At 43.5% G+C, this 23291-nt stretch overlaps 1 protein-coding gene across 1 annotated transcript in view; it reads left to right on the top strand.

Moving 5' to 3' along the window:
• Positions 1 to 23291, top strand: part of PDE8A (phosphodiesterase 8A) — a 122829-nt gene that overhangs the window by 70822 nt on the left and 28716 nt on the right. The window contains exons 2-6 of the mRNA XM_058156178.1: positions 13032 to 13088; positions 15058 to 15248; positions 16477 to 16533; positions 19240 to 19297; positions 21550 to 21638. Of these exons, the coding sequence (XP_058012161.1) occupies positions 13032 to 13088; positions 15058 to 15248; positions 16477 to 16533; positions 19240 to 19297; positions 21550 to 21638 (452 nt within the window). The remainder of the gene's footprint in view (positions 1 to 13031; positions 13089 to 15057; positions 15249 to 16476; positions 16534 to 19239; positions 19298 to 21549; positions 21639 to 23291) is intronic.

The following is a 23291-nucleotide window of genomic DNA, read 5'->3' as shown; positions in this document are numbered from 1 at the left end:
AACTTGTACCTTTGTCCTTTTTTAATCTGGCGAGCAGAAAAGCAAACCAGCTATGGGACTCCTTGTTCTTCGCCTGTTCCAACTTCTGATTACTGTTGAGCCATCTTGTAACTTTCTTTGACGGCTGGTTTTTTTGTTTTTTGTTTTGTATCCAGAAAAGTTGTAAATCCATTACCTTAAATTGCCGCTACTGGTTGTAAAAAAAAAGGGGAGAAGCCAGACGGAGAACATTCATGTTTTGTTCAGCGATTGCAATATTTAAGAGCGGCGACATGGATTGTGGGTTTGACGGGGTGGTTATTAAAAAAAAGTAATGGAAATAAATAGCTCCTGGCAAAGGGTATGGGAGGGGTGTGGGGGGGGGAGGCTTGGATATAGGATAACAATAGCTTGGCATTTGGGACAAAAAGAACAATAAAGGAGAATATCAGTCCTTAGTGGTCTCTGAGCTTGGTTGTTTTCTTGCAGACGTTTCATTACCCAAACTAGATAACATCATCAGTGTTAGAAAGGAGTGGGGCATGTGGAGAGGAGGAGGAAGAGGAGGAAGAGGAGGAGGACTGTGGGGTCCTTGGCGCTCTCTGAACTTGGAAATGTTTCATTATCTAAACTAGATAACATCATCAGTGTTTTCCCTACTTTCTTCCTTCTCCACTCCTGTCCTCTCATCTCCCTTCCTCTCCCCTCTCCCCTCTCCCCCTCCCCTCCCCTTCTCCCATCCTCTCCACTCCCCCTCCCCTTTTCCCCTCTCCAACACCTCCCCTTTTCCACTCCCCTCCTCTCCTCTCCTCTGCCCTGCCCTCCTCTTCCTCTTCCTCCCCTTCCCTCTCCCTTCTCCCATCCTCTCCACTCCCCTCCCCTTTTCCTCCCCTTCCTCTCCAACACCTCCCTTTTCCACCCTCCTCTCCTCCTCTCCCTGCCCTCCTCTTCCTCTTCCCTCCCCTTCCCTCTCCCTTCTCCCATCCTCTCCACTCCCCTTCCTTCTCCCTCTCCACCACCTCCCTTTTCCACTCCTTCCCTCCTCTTCCTGCCCTCCTCTTCCCTCCCCTTTCCCTCTCCTCCTCTCCTCTCCCTCCTCTCCCTCCTCTCCTCCCCTTTCCCTCCTCTCCCTCCTCTCCTCTCCCTGCCCTCCTCTTCCTCTTCCTCTTCCCTCCCACTTTCCCTCTCCTCCTTCTCCCATCCTCTCCTCCCCTTCCCTTCTCCCTCTCCACCACCTCCCTTTTCCTCCCCTTCCTCTCCTCTCCCTGCCCTCCTCTTCCCTTCCCTTTCCCTCTCCTCCCTTCTCCCATCCTCTCTACTCCCCCTCCCCTTTTCCCCTCCTCTCCTCTCCCCTGCCCTCCTCTTCCTCTTCCCCTCCCCCTTTCCCCTCTCCCCTCCCCTTCTCCCATCCTCTCCACTCCTCTCCCCTCCCCGCCTCTGCCCTCCCCTGCCCTCCCCTCCCCTTGACGGACTGGTTGTTCAGCTTTGCAGGACCAAAGCAACATTCATTGAAGTTTTCTGCCTTCCTTCCAATTTCCTTCCAATTAGGTTGCAACTTTAAAAAAAAAAGGAAGGGAGGAGAGGGGGAGGGAAGGCAAGCTTTGCACTATGGAAAGGTGGAAGCGGGAAGCAGTCTCTGCTCTGTAAACGTCCAGGCCAAACAACAACAACAACAACACCACAAGAGAGCAAAAATTGAAAAGGGAGAGGGGGGGGAAAGTTGGCACCATCCAGCAGCTTCAAGTCAGAGGAGGGCACGGATCACTTTGCAACTCTGAATTCCACCTGTGGTTTGAAAAGCAAGTGATACATTATAATACGCCAACGGTTCCTCTGCATTTTCCCTCTGTGCTCATTCTCCTTCCGTTTGACAAAAGAGGATTTTGCAGAAGAAATTCTAGCAAAGCAGGAAAGAATTTGCAGGAAAATTCTCCGAGATGGAGTGCGGCCAAAGATAGCCATAGCATTTAGACTTATATACCGCTTTACAGTACTTTACAGCGCTCTAAGCCCACAAACAGTCCAAGTCCAACCTCTTTTGAATTCCATTGACCTTTATCTGGTGCCAATTTAGCTGTGAACTTTAGAACAGGATGGGATGGGATGGGATGGGATGGGATGGGATGGGATGGGATGGGATGGGATGGGATGGGATAGAATAGAATAGAATAGAATAGAATAGAATAGAATAGAATAGAGGAGAAGATGGAGAGGAGAGGAGAAGAGAAGAGAAGAGAAGAGAAGAGAAGAGAAGAGACGTAATAGGTCATAGATTATAAAATAGGGCGTCTGGTGGCTCAACAGACTAAAGCAGTCTGTTATTAACACAGCTGCTTGCAATTACTGCAGGTTCAAGTCCCACCAGGCCCAAGGTTGACTCAGCCTTCCATCCTTTATAAGGTAGGTAAAATGAGGACCCAGATTGTTGGGGGCAATAAGTTGACTTTGTATATAATATACAAATGGATGAAGACTATTGCTTGACACAGTGTAAGCCACCCTGAGTCTTCGGAGAAGGGCGGGATATAAATGCAAATTAAAAAATAATAATAATAGCGGTGCGCCAAGAAACCAGATCCATTTTTGTTTATTTATCAACTCTGTTCACCATTAAATGTACTCTACCTAAGCTGCCTTCTGCACCAGTTAAAACTTCCAAACATTGCAGTCATTGCAAAAATCCCTTCGTGCCAATGGGCACAGGGTGGGGGTGGGGGACTTTCGGAGAATTCAAGCTTTGGGATTAGGCAGCGATTGAAACAGAGACCTTTATGCCAAGCAGCTCTGCTCTCCCTGCCTCCCCTCCCTCTAGGTATTTGGAGAGCAAGGCAGGGGTGGGCTTCAAAAAATTTAGCAAGGGGTTCTCTGCCCGGTGGTTGGGTGGGCGTGGCCATAGTGGGCATGGCCTATTTGGCCTCCTGCACCACGGTGGGGTGGGGGGATGTTTTTTCCCTCCTTGGGCTCTGGAGGCTTTCCTCAAGCCTCCAGGAGGGCGAAAACAGCCTCCCCAGGCTCTGGAGGCCCTCTGGAGGCCTAAAACAGGCCTTCCCAAACTTCCGATAGGCTGTTTTTCACCTATCGAGCCTCCGTGCGTGCCCGGCACTTACCTGCATCTAAAAGGGGCCACGTGGAGACTCCTGGGAGGGGTGGGCTGGGGTGGGTGGGGTTTGGGGGTTCTCTGAACTGCACAGAATCTTAGTTAGAGGTTCTCCCGAATCCCTGCGAACCCCCAGCAGCCCATCCCCAGAGCAAGGCCATTGGGAGCTTTTGCATTCTGTGGAAAGGAGGAGGGGAAAAGAATTAGGTTTACGCAGACATTCACACAAGTAGGTTTTGGCTGTGGCTGGGTGGCACAGAATGACTCATGGCCAGGAGGAGAAACTTGAAGTGCTATGGGTTATATCAGGTCAATGTCTCGTTTATTTGCCCTTTGATTCCAATCAGTCATGCTCATTTGGCCATAACTATTTTAGGATCTTTTCCAATGTATGTTACTGGGGTGGTTTTTTTTGTTTTTTTTTAATTCGACAGTAAAGAAAAGGATAAATAGCTTGTTTCCAGGCAGTTGAGCTGGAGAATGAGAGGGATGGAATTGTGGAGAAGGGGAAAGAAACTCTACAGGTAGTCCTTGAACTTACAACAGTTCATTCTGTAATTGCCACAAAGAAGAGGGAGCCAAGCTATTCTCCAAAGCACCTGAGGGCAGGACAAGAAGCAATGAGTGGAAACTAATCAAGGAGAGAAGCAACCTGGAACTAAGGAGGAATTTCCTGACAGTTAGAACAATTAATCAGTGGAACAACTTGCCTCCAGAAGTTGTAAATGCTTCAACACTGGAAGTTTTTAAGAAGATGTTGGATAACCATTTGTCTGAAGTGGTGTAGGGTTTCCTGCCTAAGCAGGAGCTTGGACTAGAAGACCTCCAAGGTCCCTTCCAACTCTGTTATTCTATTCTATTCTATTCTATTCTATTCTATTCTATTCTATTCTATTCTATTCTATTCTATTCTATTCTATTCTATTCTACTCTACTCTACTCTACTCTACTCTATTGAACATTCTATTCTATTCTATTCTATTCTATTCTATTCTATTCTATTCTATTCTATTCTATTCTATTCTATTCTACTCTACTCTATTCTACTCTACTCTACTCTACCATACTCTACTCTACTCTACCATACTCTACTCTACTCTACTCTATTCAACATTCTATTCTATTCTATTCTATTCTATTCTATTCTATTCTACTCTACTCTACTCTACTCTACTCTACTCTACTCTACTCTACTCTACTCTACTCTACTCTACCATACTCTACTCTACTCTACCATACTCTACTCTACTCTACTCTATTCAACATTCTATTCTATTCTATTCTATTCTATTCTATTCTATTCTATTCTATTCTATTCTATTCTATTCTATTCCATGACAGTTCGAAGTTACATCAACACTGAAAAAAGTAACTTATGACCATTTTTCATGCTTACAACCATTGCAGCATCCCCATGGTCAAGAGATCAAAGTTCAGTCCCTTGGCAGCTGGTTCATATTTATGATGGTTGCAGTGTCCCAGGGTCATATGATCCACTTTTTGAGACCTTCTGACAAGTTGACCTACAAGGTCCCTTCCAACTCCCAACTATGTTATTATAAGCAAAGTCCATGGGGAAGCCCAGATTCCCTTAACAACCGCTTTGCTCACTTAACCGCTGCAGTCATTCGCTTAACAGCCATGGCAACAAAGGTGATAAAATGGGGCAGAGCTCACTTAACAGACGTCTCACTCAGCAACCGAAATGTTGGGGTCCCTTTTTTTTTTTTAATTCACATTTATATCCCGCCCTTCTCCGAAGACTCAGGGCGGCTTACACTATGTTAGCAATAGTCTTCATCCTATTTGTATATTTATATACAAAGTCAACTTATTGCCCCCAACAATCTGGGTCCTCATTTTACCTACCTTATAGAGGATGGAAGGCTGAGTCAACCTTGGGCCTGGTGGGATTTGAACCTGCAGTAATTGCAGGCAGCTGTGTTAATAACAGACTGGATTAGTCTGTTGAGCCACAAGAGGCTCACAACCTTGTGGTTGTAAGTCAAGGACTATCTCTATTTGAGTAGATTGTCCTAAAAGGGCTCCAGTGGCAACTAGGAGTTGAAGCTTGGCTGGGTAGATGTTTTTGTTTTTGTTTTTTTGAACAAGTTTTTATTGATTTTTTAGTTTCCCCTCCTACACACATACATGATTTATGAACAGAGTATTGGCCCTATCGTATCTTACATAATTCAATATATTCAAATATATTTTACTTAGTTACAGTTTTTGCCAGAATATTCTTTTTTCATAGTTTTTATTCATTTCCTAATATTTCCTTGCTCATTTTATTAAGTCACATCTTCTTTTGCCCTCAAGTTCTAATTTCTCTATTTTTATTCGTGTTCATTCTCTTTCGTTCTTTTTTTTTAACTATTTCAATTTTTATCCTAATATATTCAAATATATTCGGGGTTGCCTTTCTTCTATTTCATCTTTTCCTTTTCACAGCTGTCCTTTCTTCTCCTCTCACTCCTTTCCCTCCCTCCTTTCATCTTACCTACTTTCTTCACTTCTCTCCTACTCCTTCTCTACTTCCCCTTCCTTTCTCCCCCTCCACCCTACTTCCTCCCTATCTAACCTTCTCTCCTACTCTTATTTCCCCTAGGCTAGGTAGATGTTTGACATTTCCGCACGTTTAGTCAGATGAGAGTTGAAAACTCCCAAATTTTTGGAAGGCTGCCTACTTCTGCTTATGAATGCGGAAAGCTTTTTAGGCACAGTGCAAAAAATTGAGGACGAGGAGTTGCGTTCCCAAACATCGAGAACAACAGGAAGAAGGGATGGGAAAGAGACGACATTCATCTTTCCCACTTATATAAACATTTCTTGATGAATAATGCTGAAAGTCCCCAATGAACAGAATCAGCTCCAGGATGCCTTGAGCAAATATTTTATACTATGAGTGGTCCACCCCTCCGTTATTGCTGTTGATGATTAATCTTCTGGATCACATGTCCGTTCTTACTCAGAGAGGACAAGTCAAGGAAGTAGGACGGGCAGCTGCTGCTGGGACTGCTGTTTCTCCCTTGTCCTGCAACAGCCCAGCAAGGTCGGCTGAGAGTCAGAGATTGGCTCTCAAATATCCAGAAAGCCAGATGACCAACTGCCTAGTCTAGAGAAAAGAAGGACTCGGGGCAACATGATAGCAGTGTTCCAATGCAGGGGTGGGCTTCAAAAATTTTAGCAAGGGGTACTCTGCCCGGTTGCTGGGTAGGCATGGCCTAGTCAGCCTCCTGCACCACAGCGGGCGGGAGTGTGTGTTTTTGACCTCCCCAGGCTCTGGTGGCTTTCTTCAAGCTTCCGGGAGGGCAAAAATGGCCTCCCCAGGCTCTGGAGGCTGGAAACGGTCCCATTTCTGGCCTTCCCAAACTTTCAATAGGCCCATTTTCGCCCTCCCTGAGCCTCTGTGCACCCCCTGCACTTACCTGCATCCAAAATGGGCCGTGTGGGGACGCCTGGGAGGGGGTGGGGTGGGGTGGCCGGGGCCAGCCAGGAGTGGGATTTGGGGAGTTCTCTGAACTGCCCAGAATCTTAGCTAGAGGTTCTCCCAAACCCCTGCGAACCCCAGCAGCCCACCCTTGTTCCAATGTTTGAGGGATTGCCATAAAGAACAGGGGGTTAACCTATTTTCCAAAGCGTCAGAGGATGGACAAGAAGCAATGGATGGAAACTGATCAAGGAGAGAATCAACCTAGAACTAAGAAGACGTTTCCTAAGAGTGGGACCAATTAACCAGTGGAACGGCTTGCCTTCAGAAGTTGTGGATGCTCCAACACTGGAGGTTTTTAAGAAGAAACTAGACAGCCACTTGTCTAGAATGGTATTGGTATAGGGCCATGATGGCGAACCTATGGCATGCGTGCCACAAATGGCACACGGAGCCATATGTGTGGGCACGCAAGAGTTGCCCTAGCTCAGCTCCAGTGTGCATGCGCATGCCAGCCAGATGATTTTTGGACCTTCTGGGCCCACCGGAAGTTGGGAAACAGGCCATTTCTGGCCTCTGGGGGTTGGGGAAGGCCATTTTCGCCCTCCCCAGGCTCCAAGAAAGCCTCTGGAGCCTGCGGAGGGTGAAAAACAGGCCTACTGGGCCCACCAGTAATCTTTTTTGCCATTGCGTGCCAAAAGCAGGAGGAGCACGGAGGGATTGCGCATGGGGGCGGACATTGGGGGGCATTGAATTATGGGTGTTGGCACACCTATGCATGCGACACACCCCCCCCCGTTTTTGGCACGCGACGGCAAAAAGGTTACCCAGCACTGGTATAGGGTCTTGTACTTGAGCAGGGGGTTGGACCAGAAGACCTCCAAGTTCCCTTGCAACTTCCCTTCCGCCGCGAGCTTAAGACACATCTATTTACTTGCGCAGGGCTAGCCTAGGTTTTTAGTTTTAAATTTAGTTTTAATGGAGTTTTATACTATTTTAGTGATATTTTAATTTCGGCCTAATTAATAAGTTTTTTAATTGTTGTTTTTATTTGTATTATTCTTATGTTTTTATTTGGCTGTACACCGCCCTGAGTCCTTCGGGAGATAGGGCGGTATAAAAATTCGAATAAATAAATAAATAAACTCTGTCATTCTGTTATTCTCACGGTCCCACATCCTCACCCATCAATCTGAATCACTGTGCCGTTCTTTCGCTGGTAGCATCTGACTGGTCTCGTAAATGAATATTTATGGGTGCCAGAAAGGAAGCAAAATAGACATTTTGGACTTGCTCGGATCTTGCAGGTCTGTGCTTGATCCCCTTGTTCACAATTTGGAGCAAAGAGTGGTGAGATGGCCCAGATTTATTCAAATTATTTTCCTTTAAAAAAAAAAAAGAAAAGGTAAGAAGGGCAAAATGTTCTTGATTTGGGTTGTGGTTGTTTTAAGGTGTATTTTTCCATGGTTGTGTTTTTTTTTTTACATTATCCAGAATTAAAAGTTATGAGAAGGACTTTATAAATCGCTACAACAAATAAAAAAATATATCAAGAAAAGCATCCAGTCCTACTGCCTTGGTCATCTGCATTGCATAGCCTAGCAGGATTCTCAATTCACTCAACGAACAAGTACAATTATTAATGAAGGAAGGATGCAAATAGGAAGCAAATACATGAATCCAGTTGATCAAATTGGCTGGCTGGACATTATGGTCCATTATAGGCCCAGGACTTACTTTAGATCAGGAGTATCTAGCTTTGGCAACTTTTAATACTTGTGGACATCAGCTCCCAGAATTCCCCAGCTAGACATGCTGGCTGGGGAATTATGGGAGTTGGTCCACAAGTCTTAAAAGTTACCAAGGTTGAACACCCTACAAATACTTGGGATAACCTCTATTTGTTGAGGATCTTTCTGGGTTTAGAAGCAGAGACATTTTAAAATCCTCTATTCAAATTGGAGACATGACCGTATGGAAAACAAAAGTTGTTCGAAAACTGAGCTGGGAACAGTTTAAATTAGAAATGTTGCTGAATTACAAGAGGCATCTTATATTGTCTGCTCTTTTTCCTTTTTGCTGACTCGGCCAATTGGGTAACCGAGTTGTTCTTTTTTTAAAATAAATAAATAAATAACAACGCAAAGCCAACGTCATTTAGGTCAGGGCATGTTTTTCTGTTTGCAAGTCATGCACACAAAATTATTGACTAACTTGGCATCCTTCTGACAGGCAAGGAGAGAGAGAGAGAGAGAGAGAGAGAGATATTTCATGTACTTAAGAATTCACAGATTCTTCATAGAATAGAATAGAATAGAATAGAATAGAATAACAGAGTTGGAAGGGACCTTGGAGGTCTTCTAGTCCAACCCCCTGCTTAGGCAGGAAACCCTACACCATTTCAGACAAATGGTTATCCAACATCTTCTTAAAAACTTCCAGTGTTGGAGCATTCACAGCTTCTGGAGGCAGGTTGTTCCGCTGATTAATTGTTCTAACTACCAGGAAATTTCTCCTTAGTTCTAGGTTGCTTCTCTCCTTGATTAGTTTCCATCCATTGCTTCTTGTCCTGCCTTCAGGTGCTTTGGAGAATAGCTTGACTCCCTCTTCTTTGTGGCAGCCCCTGAGATATTGGAAGACTGCTATCCTGTCTCCCCTAGTCCTTCTTTTCATTAAACTAGACAAACCCAGTTCCTGCAACCGTTCTTCATATGTTTTAGCCTCCTGCCTCCTAATCACCTTTGTTGCTCTTCTCTGCACTCTTTCTAGAGTCTCCACATCTTTTTTTACATCGTGGTGACCAAAACTGAATGCAGTATTCCAAGTGAGGAAGGATACTGTAAAATCTCCATTCCATCCCCACCCCAGGGGAAGGTTACTGCAAAATCCCCATTTCCTCCCGATCAGCTGGGATTCAGGAGGCAGAGAAGAGATGGGGGTGGGGCCAGTCCTAGGTTCTCCGAACTACTCAAAATTTCTACTACTGGTTCTCCAGAACTGGTCAGAAATTGCTGAATACCACCTCTGTTCCACTAAAGGTTTTCAAGAAGAGATTGGACCATAATTTGCCTTATAGGATCTCCTGCTTGAGCAGGGTTTTTTTTTTAAATTTGCATTTATATCCCGCCCTTCTCCGAAGACTCAGGATGGCTTACACTATGTCAAGCAATAGTGTTCATCCATTTGTATATTATATACAAAGTCAACTTATTGCCCCCAGCAATCTGTGTCCTCATTTTACCTACCTTATAAAGGATGGAAGGCTGAGTCAACCTTGGGCCTGGTGGGGCTTGAACCTGCAGTAATTGCAAGCAGCTGCTGTTAATAACAGACTGTCTTACCAGTCTGAGCCACCAGAGGCCCAGAGGGTTGGACTAGAAGATCTCCACGGTCCCTTCTAACTCTGAATTCTCCCTCTTATCTCCGTCTTTGGGATTTCGGTTCAAAATATAAATTAAATGGGTGATTTCTAAAGTAATAAATGAACAAGCATCTGAGGGCCTTAAGGTCAGCAGTGTTCCAAGTGATGGAGCTGGGGAGAAAGCGTGTAATTTTCAGACTTTTATGTGGTGTGCAGCATAGTCTGCTGACTCTTTAAAGTTACTCATTGGAGTAATTACTGGACAGCTGGAGGGTTAAATCAGATCACGGTGGTTTTACTGGGAAAGATAACATTGTGAAAATTCCTTCTTCCTAGTCATCAGAATCTGTTTGCAATAAATCCAGGGCACGTGCCTCAAATCCTCTCTTTGCTGCGCTATCAAAATCCTTTCCAACAGTTTAATTTTAAGATGAAGCGAAATCAACATGTTGTTCCTCGAAATACAGTTCAAGGATTTATGGCGAGTCGTGGTACAAATAGAAAAATAGGATTAAGGATTAGAGTTACGGCTGCAATGTAGTGGACTCCTTAGCTCAGGGCAGAATGAAGGGACATCTACGCGTATGGTTGGGTGTGTCAAAATATTCAAGATAGTGGCCTTGATTATTATTATTATTATTATTTTTGCATTTATATCCCGCCCTTCTCCGAAGACTCAGGGCGGCTTACACTATGTCAAGCAATAGTCTTCATCCATTTGTAAATTATATACAAAGTCAACTTATTGCCCCCAGCAATCTGGGTCCTCATTTTACCTACCTTATAAAGGATGAAAGGCTGAGTCAACCTTGGGCCTGGTGGGGCTTGAACCTGCAGTAATTGCAAGCAGCTGCTGTTAATAACAGACTGTCTTACCAGTCTGAGCCACCAGAGACCCTTTTATGTGATAAAAGCCTGTCTCTTGGTATATGCTTTGTCAATGAATACAGGTAGCTCTCAACATACAGTGGTAATGGAGCTTGCTCGTTATGGTCATATGTCGTAATGATCATAAAATGGGTTGATTATATGACCAACCTGATTTTACAATCTTTTATTGCAGCGGTCTTTAAGCAAATTAAGGGTCTGCTATTGGCATGGTTTTGTCTCATGTGGTTATGTCATCATCTAGGTCATAAATTCCCCTTTTGGGGTTGTTTGTGACTTTGAACCGTTACTAAGCAACCGGTTGTCAGTCAAGAACCAAAGGGATGAGGAAACCTTCAATCAGATAGTCATGATTGACATTTTGGGGGATATCTCTGCTTTGAGCATCTTGGTTAGGCTTCCACAGTAATGAAGGACAACGTCTTGGTCTTAGTACCGTTGTACCTCTGCATTAAAAAAAAGTAGAACTATCAACTTATATTTTGTTTCAGACAACAAAAAGTTTGGAGTCAGCCAAAATCAGAGACGAATCCATTCGTTGACTTCTGGGCTCTTCTTCCATCAGTTTTTATTTATTTATTTTGTCAAACATGTATAAGATAACAGATATAAGTATAAACATAATTATAAATACAGGAAATGGATACGAATAAATGGGGACACTAAGACAGGGACGGTAGGCAGGTTGGTGCGCTTTTGCACGCCCCTTACAGACCTCTTAGGAATGGGGTGAGGTCCACGGTAGACCATGTAAGGTTGAAGCTGTGGGGGTTTGAAGATGTAACCACAGAGTCAGGTAGAGCATTCCAGGCATTGACCACTCTGAAGTCGTATGTCCTGCAATCGAGTTTGGAGCGGTTTACCTTAAGTGTGTATCTATTGTGTGCTCGTGTATTGTTGTGGTTGAAGCTGAAGTAGTCATTGACAGGTAGGACATTGTAGCAGTTGCTATTCAGATTCAGAATAATCAGAAGCTGAGCAAAAAAACAATAATACTAATTTCACTAACGTCAGAGTTAAATTGTTAAGTTAAGCTCCTTTTCAGCTGTTACAGTGACTGTTTTCTGTTGATAGTTTGTCCTTTATTGGTCCAATGTTTTTCAAAGATTTTAAAGCAAAGAATGACACCACCCCTTACGGTTTCCTCGCTAAATTGTTGTTACTTATTTCAGAACATCAATTACGCACCCAGAACATCAATATAGGAAAAAAATTATTGTCTGTCTAGCTGTAAATAAAATGCATTGTTTACCCATTCTGCTTGTGTCGGATTGGTTTTATATATATATACACTTTTGATTAAACGATTTAAAAAGGAGACTAAAAAATAACAAGTACTAATATAAAGTAAGGAAAGGAAAGAAAAAAGAAGTCAAAAGAAAAAGCTAAAAGTACAGAAAGAAATTATGAAGCTTTTTGCTGTTTTTTTTTTATTCTTTCTTTTTTGCATCAGGCTGGTTTCAAACAGGGCCATGGTGGCTCAAGGCTGTAAGAAGCCTGTTATTAAAACCAGCTGCCTGCAATTACTGCAGGTTCTAGTCCCACCAGGTCCAAGGTTGACTCAGCCTTCCATCCTTTATAAGGTAGGTAAAATGAGGACCCAGATTGTTGGGGGGGCAATAAATTGACTTTGTAAATATACAAATAGAATGAGACTATTGCCTTACACACTGTAAGCCGTCCTGAGTCTTCGGAGAAGGGCGGGATATAAATCTAAACCAAAAACAAAACAAAAAAACAAACAAACAAAAAAACAAAAAAAACCAAAACGTTTTTTTACCCAAATAACAGGTAGCAGGTTTAGCAAGTTCTGCGATTAATTATTATTATTATTTTAGTCCGCTTAAGAGATGGCCAATCGAAAAGCTTTGGAATGAGCAGATTCATTTGCTCTTTTAGAGTTGTTGTAACTGATTGCAAATTCTGTGCGGTTTTAGGATCGACATTTAGTGTTTCTGAGTTAGGATGAAGCCAGGAAGTGAAGCCTGTGTTTCTTTGCCCAAATGCAGCATATCTGTCTGGCCCAAATAACCAGGAGTGTTTGCTGAGTTCAATGCGCAGAAGTGTTTATCATTGCTACCTATACACAAGAAGAGCCTGGCCAACTAATGGTCAGAGTTAAATAAGCTCTAGATAAGGGTCAACAGATATTTACAGGGAGTTGGAATGGGGACACAAAGATTCCAGACTGATGACACGTTTAACTCCACCCTCCATCTCAGCCTGCTTTTCTCCGGCAATATCATTTAGATTTGTCCCTTTCTTCTTCCTAGGCAGTGGGAACCGACGTGCAATTCGGCCCTATGAGACTCCACCGAGAACAACTTCAGGTAAGCCTCTGTTAAAGATGCATCTCTTGGTTTGTCCAGGAATTGGTTACTTAAATGAAGAAATGCCTATACATTTATTGCTGGCTTCTTCAGTAGCATTTTCAGCTGAAGTGTTTTCATAGCATCCTATAGTAGTAAAAAGGAATGGAACAAAGCCAGGTAAAATGGGCCTTTTAGAGGAATATTCACAGTCCATTTCACTGAGTATTGAGCTAATAAAGAGAAATTCCTGAGTTAAATTGGGGCATTTGTGCAAGCGCACATATGTATCAGTTATACGTAGGTATATAAATTGTGAAATTTATTGTCCAGGTTTAATCCAAAGTGTAAACCTAGCCAGAGTCTCTCTCTCTCCCTCTCTCTCTCTGTGTGCAAACATATAAACACATTCTGCCTACAGGTAGGTATAAATGTTGAGATTTATTGACATTCCAGCAGCTCTAATCCAAATATAAGCACAGTTGGAATGCCTGGAATTGCTTAGAAGTATGAACTAAGAGCTAAGAGTTGCTTGGAGAATATTCGACTTAGCTGAATATTGAAATGGTACAAAGGTATCAGTGCAGATGTAGCCTAGGTAAATTTGATGGTTATACTGACAGTGGCCATGCCAGCAAAAAATCAGAAGCTGCCTTCTGCTGGGATAAAGTACAGACAGTCCTTGATTTACAAGAGTTCATTTAGTGACCATTCAAAGTTACAACGGCACTGAAAAAAGTGACTTATGACCGTTTTTCACACTTACAACCTCTGCAATAGATGGATGGATGGATGCAGGGGTGAAATCCAGCAGGTTCTGACAGGTTCTGGAGAACCAGTAGCAAAAATTTTGAGTAGTTCAGAGAACCGGCAAATACCACCTCTGGCTGGCCCCAAAGTGGGGTGGGAATGGAGATTTTGCAGTATCCTTCCCCTGGAGTGGGGTGGGAATGGGGATTTTGCAATATCCTTCCCCCAGGAGTGGGGTGGGAATGGAGATTTTGCAATATTGTTCCCCTGCCACACCCACCAGGCCACACCCACCAAGCCATGCCACGCCCACAGAACTGGTAGTAAAAAAAATTGGATTTCACCACTGGATGAATGGATGGACAGATGGATGGATCGATGGATATCCTGCCTTTCATGTACAAGAATTATGAAAACTTACATAGTCCTCTCTCCACTTATTTTCCCCTCTCAACATCTAGGGAGCTTTGTAGCTAAGGCAAGTCTAGAACATTGGAAGCCTAGAACAAGTCTTTCTGTTTCTAGTCCAGCACCTAAACCACTGTCCCAAACTGGCTCCCTCACTTATATGTTGTGATTGTTGCTCTTTTGATTTTTTTAAAGTTTACTTTACTTTGATTTCACGTCATTTCTGTGTCTGTTTGATGGATTGTAAGGAGAGATCATGATGTGTAAGGACTTACATGTATTCCACTTTATGAGCCATGGTGGCGCAGTGGTTACAATGCAGTACTGCAGGCTAATTGACTGCTGACTGTCAAGAGTTCGATCCTTAATCTGCTCAAGGATGACTCAGCCTTCCATCCTTCCGAGGTTGGTAAAATGAGGACCCAGAACGTTGGGGACAATAAGCTGACTCTGTAAACTGCTTAGAGACGGCTGTAAAGCACTGTGAAGCAGTAGATAAGTCGAACTGCTATTGCTATTACCATGTTTCCCCAAAAATAAGACCCTGTCTTATATTTTTTTTGAACCCTGAAATAAGCAGGGTTTATTGAAATAAGCTTGGCCTTATTGCCACATGCTCAAAAGCCCGATTGGGCTTATTGTCAGGGGATGTCTTATTTTGGGAGAAACAAGGTATAAACATCTTAATAAGGACTTAGGGTCCATGAATCCTGCGACCAAAGTTTATGTGCAAGAGATTTCAGATTTTTCATCACTTTCTCCTCCCCCTTTCTTTCTGTGAGACACAAATATGCCCTGGCCCGTTTCCCCATCTCTGTTTTCCTTTAATTAGGTACTCTTAGTGTTTGCCAAAGAAGACAATCAGAGCAATGGGTTTTGCTGGGCTTGTGAAAAAGCAGGCTTCCGTTGTAGCATTGCCAGGACCCCTGAATCTGCCCTTGAGTGTTTTTTGGATAAACACCATGAAATCATCATTATCGATCATAGGAATTCGAGATACTTTGATGCAGAAACGCTATGCAGGTGAGTTCCTCTTCTTCTTCTTCTTCTTCTTCTTCTTCTTCTTCTTCTTCTTCTTCTTCTTTTTTTTGGCAAGCAAACTCTTCTCATATGGGACTCGCTAAGCAGCCTCGTTGGCAAGGTCAGGATGCCCTGGGGATGTCTGATGCTTGGCATCTGGCGCGGAGATCATTTTGTGAGAGGTTAAATCCTCCCCTGGCTCTCGGTGTTTCAGATGTGTTTACATTCCAAACAACGTTGGAAGTATTTCATGCGTTCACTTTATAATCTGACTTTTATTCAAGAGATAACTAATGCCTCATTTATCAGTGGGGAAAAAACCTTGCTTTCCGGAGTTGTGGATGCTCCATCGCTGAAGTCTTTCAGAAATAGATTGGACAGTCATTTGACCGGGATGGTAGAATGTCAGGGGTGGGTTGCCTGGAGGTTCGCAGGGTTTCGGGAGAACCTCTAGCTAAGATTCTGTGCAGTTCGGAGAACCCCCAAATCCCACTCCTGGCTGGCCCCACCCACCCTGCCCCTCCCCTCCCAGGAATCCCCACGCAGCCTGTTTTGGATGCAGGTAAGTGCAGGGCGCATGTGGAGGCTTCGGAAGGGCAAAAAATAGGCCTACCGGAAGTTTGGGAAGGCCAGAAATGCCTCCAGAGAGCCCTTTTTGTCCTCCCAGAGGCTCGAGGAAAGCCTCCCAGAGGCTCGAGGAAAGCCTCCGGAGCCTGGGGACGGCAAAAAGGCCCTCCCCCTGCCATGGTGCAGGAGACCGACTAGGCCACGCCCATCATGGCCACGTCCACCCAGCAACCGGGCAAAGAATCCCTTGCTAAAATTTTTTGAAGCCAAACCCTGTATAAGGTTTCCTGCCTTGAGCATGGAATTGGATTGGAAGACCTTTTAGGTCCCCTCCAGGCCTATGAGTCTATGTTCTATCTTCTCCTTTCTCTGGTTTTCCCAGCAGCTCACTCTGTAATTTAGGTTGGGCAAATAACTGGCTCAGTCATCCAAAAAAACTTTTGTGTCTAAGACTTGGGTCTTCCCATCCTAATTCAACACTTTCATGACTACATCACCCTGGTTCTCAACAGTTTCTTCACCTTTCTTAATGGTTAGGAGTTGGGTATCTTTTTTTCTGTTTTCGACTTGTATGAATCTCAGTGAAATAATCTTATGTTGATTTCAAGCACATCGTGGAACCCACCACAATTTCTTTACCTTCCCTTTTTTTTTTTTTCAAAAGGTCCATTAGAACAACAAAACCATCCGAAAACACTGTTATTATTGGGGTCGTGCGGAGGTAAGTGTGGAAATATTATTTAATACAGTATCGGATTAAAATATAGACGAAGGCAAAAATGCAGGCTTGGAAGCTTGTTGCTGGAAATCAAGACCCACGCTCTCTGATTTTTACTGACATTTAGCTGACTATGTAGCTGTGCAGCCTGGCCTTTTGAATTTTAGGAATGGGGCTGGTAGGCAGAATAGCCCAAAATAGAGTGACTGAAGATAATTCAAGAATGGATGTGCAGCTGTGGGTGGAGCCACTTGTGATGGAAGAAGACCTGTGTCTTCTTGAATTGGGTGTTTGCTAAAATATGAGAGTTGGGGAAAGAGGACGGTTATTTTCCCTGTCTACCACAAGGTGCTGTGGATTATAGTCGGGCGCACGGAACCGGAATGGCATCATGAGCTGATCAGAGTTGCTTCTTTATTGCTGCCTGCCTATTTACAAGGATCTCACCAGACTGATTACATTCTCTTGATAAAGAATTCAGGAATTTTCAGATAGAGAAAAGGTGCTGTGGCCTCCATCCCTTCCCTCCCTACGAAGACTCCAAGCTCACCCATCTTTTCACTCCTCCCCTCATTCTAGCTGGAGTTTCCGCCGTATTTGTGGGCCATATACCTTCTTGTTGCTGTTGTCCCAAAGGTGCTTTTTCAAGAGGCAACTGGACTTCCTTGTTTTTCTTTTGAAGACTTTTTGCTTCTCATCGATTTCACTTTTTCAGCTGTGACTGGATGGTGGGAAATGGAAGGATTTATATTCCTTGCAGGCAGCTGGTCATTTGCGTTCTTTTTAGAGGGCCACTGAGGCCATTTGGAGGTTTAGCTGTGACCTCTTTGTTGTTGTTGTTTAGTCGCTAACTTGTGTCCGGCTATTTGCAACCCATGGTCCATAGCATGCTGCGTCCAATCTTCCCCAGTAACATATTGGGCACTTTACTGCAGAGGTGGTATTCAGCCCAGTTGGACCAGTTCAGGAAAACTGGTAGCGGTAATCAGGGGTGGGCTTGCCCACCCAACCCGACTCTATGCCGTCTTATTTAGGCATGTTTTTGAGGTGCAGCGCAGTGGTGAAATTATCCACGGATTGCCACTGGTTCTCTGCCTGCGCATGCACAGTGTGTGCCAAATGTGTGCTGTGCACGTGCATGCACAGTGCGTCCCAAACACGCGCTTTGCACGGAAAAAGGAGCCATTTGAAGATAAGTAGAACAGCGAGGTGGGGGGGGGGAACAGCTGTGCCGCGTGATTTAGATTCGCTAGAAAGCAGGATTTCCTGCTTTCTAGCAAATATAAATTGCGCGGCACAGCTGATTGTCGGAAATACCAGTTCGGACGAACCGGTAGCTTTTTTTTTACTACCGGTTCACCCGAACCTGTAGCTTTTATCACTACCAGTTCGCCTGAATCAGTGCAATCCAGTAGCATTTCACTCCTGGCCGTGCGCTTTTGCAGAAGGCGCGCCCACAAGCAAAGCGCATGCTGGGTGCATGTGGTACATGGGTGTATGCGCGGAAGGTGTGTGGGTGCGGTGAACCAGAGGTAACAAAATGTGAAACCCACTGCTGATTTACTGATATTGGACACTCTCTGACCACAGGAGGTCATTTTCTGGTGTCCAGTTTTAGGCAGTGAACCAGGAAGGAGATATACCTCTAGTCTCTTAAAATATTTGGTGCCCATGCAGATGGGTAAATAAAGCTATCCCTTCTAAATTGTTCTTGCGTGCGGTTTCCCATTAATTCTACAATTTGCATCTTTTAGCCTACATTCTCTTGAAACCTTCCTCCTTTCATTCTCAAAGCCAAAGGCCGTGGCCTTGCCAGCCAATGGCACAACTTTCCATCAAAGCATCCCGTTTGCGCCAGCTGGGGGATAATTCACGGTGATCTTGTTTTCATAAATAGGGATCTGTGGCATTGCTCATGTTGATTGTGGTGACTTAGCATCTGTATTTATATTCGCGTATGCAACCCTCTGAATCAGTCCAGCAAAAGCGGTGCCTTTATGAAAAAAAATCTGCAATTCTTGCGAAACATGGAGTGTTTGCTGCCAAGTTAAAAGTTCTTCTCCGGCCAAGTACATTTCCAAGTTCAAAACCTGGCTGGAAGGAAAAAAAATATATATCTGATTTTGAGCAGTAAAAAGTCGTGGCTGGGAAAGTGTTTAACTTTTTCTCCTGTCTTCTTCTGCTGGCACTCCTGACCTTTGCTTTCATACTGTTTGGGTGTGATCTTTTCTTTTCTTTCTTTCTTTTTTTAAAAAGGAACTATTGCTGTCTCGTAGCTGTGATTTAAGCGTGGAGGCTACAAAAGTTATGAATTTGAAAGGCTGGTGCAGTGGGAGAGACCGTTTAGAATTTAATCGCATTGGAGTATTTGATTTTGCAAACCGGTGCTAAGCATAACAGCAGCCTGCAAAGGAGAGCAAACCAGAAAAAGGGAACCGGGTCCATGGGAGGGAATAGATAGACAGAGAAGAAAAAGAACTTCCATTATCCCGCAATTAAAGAGAATAGAAAAGAATTCTACAGATCTCTGTTCTTTTCTGAACTGAAGTTCTGTAGCCTTTCACTGAATTTTAAAGTTTGAAGGGTTTCCGTTTATTTAATACTGATCTGAGTTACAGCCTCTCGTCTCCAGATATTAATATTTCAAAGATGAACCAGGAAAATAAAATTCTCTTAACATCTTTCCGTTCTTCCTTTTCTTTCCACCAGACATGCAGATCGCGAAGAGTCATCATTATTGCCCTTTCTTTCTGCAGGCTTCACAAGGGTAGGTCTACTTATTTATAGTCATCTTTTCCTACATATATTGTATGTATGTTATATGGGCGTCTGGTGGCTCAACAGACTAATGCAGTCTGTTATTAACACAGCTGCTTGCAATTACTGCAAGTTCGAGTCCCACCAAGCCCAAGGTTGACTCAGCCTTCCATCCTTTATAAGGTAGGTAAAATGAGGACCCAGATTGTTGGGGGCAATTAAGTTGACTTTGTATATAATATACAAATGGATGAGACTATTGCTTAACACAGTGTAAGCCGCCCTGAGTCTTCGGAGAAGGGCGGGATATAAATTCAAAAAAAATAAAAAAAATATGTATATGTATATACTTACCTTCCCTACTGGTTCAAAAGTGCACACTTTGCACGCATCAGGAAAAAGTTACAGTCATACAGTCATAAGTGGAAGGAGATGGACGATGAAAAGATTAATAGTAGCGCAGATTTAGTAAATAGTTTGACAGTGTTGAGGGAATTATTTGTTCAGCAGAGTGATGGTATTCGGGAAAAAACTGTTTTTGTGTCATGTTGTTCTGGTGTGCAGTGCTCTGTAGCGTCATTTTGAGGGTAGGAGTTGAAACAGTTTATGTCCAGGATGTGAGGGGTCTGTAGATATTTTCACAGCCCTCTTTTTGACTCGTGCAGTATACAGGTCCTCAATGGAAGGCAGGTTGGTAGCCATTGTTTTTTCTGCCGTTCTAATGATCCTCTGAAGTCTGTGTCTGTCTTGTTGGGGTGCAGAACCAAGCCAGACAGTTATTGTAAGACTGTATTTGAGCTCAGAATTAGGGTTGTAAATCATTGCAATCATAAATCAAGGCACCCCTTGACTGCACCTGATTTTTCAACATTTTTTGTGACCATTATTAAGTGAATGCATTTCCCCCAATGGGTGTTTTTGCCGGAAACAGGAAGTAAATGCCAGAAACCTGCAAAAAAACCCACATCGCAAATCTCAGCCATGACCACAGGATGCTGCAAACAGCCATACAGATTGGCTGGTTGCCAGGTGCTCAAAATCCAATTATGGACCACAGAGTGTTTGTGTAAGTGCAACCATCATAACTGGTCATAAGAACCTCTGTGGAGCTGTAACGGTGCTTTTCTGAAAGGCAACTGGACCTTGTTGGTTTTTTTCTTTGAAAATATTTCACTTCTCATCCAAGAAGCTTCATCAGTTCTTCAGACAAGAAGCTTCTTGGATGAGAAAGAAAACATTTTCTTTTTTTTTTTATTCAAAAAGTTTTACAGAAAATTTCCCCCTTCCCCCCTCCCCCTCCTTCACAACCCCCGACTTCCCGGAATGAGCACAAGGTATAGTTAAAAATAAAACAAACATATGCTAAAAAAATTTCGTCCCAACTTAATTATACCCCTACAATTCTCATCAATTCCTAACTTCCCCCGAAAACAATCAAAAATAATACATCATAATCATTCAAAGGCAGTCTGATAACTCTTAGTCTGATATCTGATATGATAAAGGGCCTCTGTGGCTCAGACTGGTAAGACAGTCTGTTATTAACAGCAGCTGCCTGCAATTACTGCAGGTTCAAGCCCCGCTAGGCCCAAGGTTGACTCAGCCTTCCATCCTTTATAAGGTAGGTAAAATGAGGACCCAGATTGTTGGGGGCAATAAGTTGACATTGTATATAATATACAAATGGATGAAGACTATTGCTTGACATAGTGTAAGCCGCCCTGAGTCTTCGGAGAAGGGCGGGATATAAATGCAAAAAAATTAAAAAATAATAATAATAATAATAAAAATAAAAATAAAAAATCTACTTTGAATATAGTCAATCCATTTTTTCCATTCCTTTAAGTATCTTTCTTGCGTATTGTCTTTCAAAAAAGCTGATATTTTCGCTATCTCAGCCAAATTGGCAACTAGAAAGAAAACATTTTCAAAGAAAGAAAACAAGAAAGGTTCTTCTGAAAAACCACCTTTGGGACAAATTATGACCTGAATGATGGAAAACATCCATAGATACATCTGAAGAAGTCATTCTAACTTTGAATGATTGTTAAGGACCGGTCCTTTGACAAGGATTACTACTGTTGAGCCACCTTAGGAGCATGAAATGGGTTTTTTAAAAATTTTGTCTAAAATTTTCTTTAATAAGAAAAACTCCTTTTCCCCCCTCAAGTCAAGGTTTTATTAATATATGAATATATATAGAGAGAGGATATATAGAGAGGATCTTTTGATGTTGACATCTTTTTTTTCCCCCACAACCAGAGATATGTTGAAAACTCAAACATCATGGCTTGTTACAATGAACTCATACAGTTGGAATTTGGAGAAGTACAGGCACAATTTAAACTAAGGTAATGCTACTTATCTCATCTTAATATTCTTGGCACAGGAAAAATCTGTCCTGACTAACAGTCTGCGGCAAGGCTCGTGATGGCTTAGGGGTTAAAAATGCTGAGCTTGTCGGCTGGAAAGCTGACAGCCCTGGTTTGAGACCCGTGCTCCGTGCAACGGGGTGAGCTCCTGTTCTTTGCTCTAGCTCCTGCCCTCCTAACGGTTCGAAAGCATTCAAATGTGAGTAGATAAATAGGTACCACTTTGGTGGGAAGGTAACAACATTCTGTGCACCTTTGGGATATAGTCATGTTGGCCACATGACCACAGAAAATATCTTCGGATAACGTTGGCTCCTTTGGCTAAGATACAGAGATGAGCATTGAACCATAGAGTTGGACACAACTGGACAGGAAAACCTTTATCTTTTGAAAGTCTACAGTGGGTTTATTGAAGGACTGGCCTGGGATGGCCAGAGAAAGCAGACCATTTCTTCTCCATGGACTATCCATGATTATGGGTTAAAGGTAAAGGTAAAGGTTCCCCTTGCACATACGTGCTAGTCATTGCCGACTCTAGGGGGCGGTGCTCATCTCCGTTTCAAAGCCGAAGAGCCAGCGCTGTCCGAAGACGTCTCCGTGGTCATGTGGCCGGCATGACTCAACGCCAAAGGCACATGGAACGCTGTTACCTTCCCACCAAGGTGGTCCCTATTTTTTCTACTTGCATTTTTAGGTGCTTTCGAAACTGCTAGGTTGGCAGAAGCTGGGACAAGTAACGGGAGCTCACCCCGTTACACGGCAGCACTAGGGATTTGAACCGCTGAGCTGCCAACCTTTCGATCGACAAGCTCAACGTCCTAGCCCCTGAGCCACCGTGTCCCCTTGATTATGGGTTAGGGAAGAGCAAATGAAATCATTATATGCAAGGTATACAATAATGTGATATATAGAGTGTGCTATACAGCAGGGATCTCCAACCTTGGCAACTTTAAGCCTGGAGGACTTCAGCTCCCAGAATTCTGGGAGTTGAAGTCCTTCAGGCTTAAAGTTGCCAAGGTTGGAGACCCCTGCTATATAGTACGTAATTATTGTATAAGCCAGAGCTACATAAACTAATGGGTTTCAGCCGAACTGGTAACGGAAAATTTGAGTAGCTCGGCAAACCGGCAAATACCACCTCTGGCTGGCCCCACCCTCCCGCCCCCGCCATTCCTTGTCCTATATTTCCTTGTATTTTTAGCTCAGCTGATTAGCGTGGCAGAGCAGATTGAAGTGCCTCAGCTGACCTAAACGACACTCAGCTCACCAGTGCTGACACCAAGGGCGGTCTTTGAGTGCTGCATGCGCATGCAAAGCGGGCATTACATGTGCGCTTGTATGAAGTGCTCTCTCATAGAACCGGTAGGAAAAGATTTGGAATCCCACCACTGATTTCAGGCATGCCTATGAGATTAACGTGTGTGAGTTGGGCAGCCATATACATTTGTTTAATAAATACATTCCAGGCTAGGCTCTCACCAGCAAGTGCCATGCCAATTAAAGGCATGAAATAAATAAAGGAAGGAAGGGCATTTCAACATCCTCCTCAAAGCTTCCAAACATTGCATGAATTCAGACATTCTTCAGGAGCAGAAGGAAACCTGGAAGGCAAAAAGTCTTGGAAGAATGATT

This window comes from Ahaetulla prasina, chromosome 13 (assembly GCF_028640845.1).
Source record: "Ahaetulla prasina isolate Xishuangbanna chromosome 13, ASM2864084v1, whole genome shotgun sequence".
Taxonomy (NCBI): domain Eukaryota; kingdom Metazoa; phylum Chordata; class Lepidosauria; order Squamata; family Colubridae; genus Ahaetulla; species Ahaetulla prasina.
This window is presented reverse-complemented; position numbering and strand designations above follow the sequence as displayed.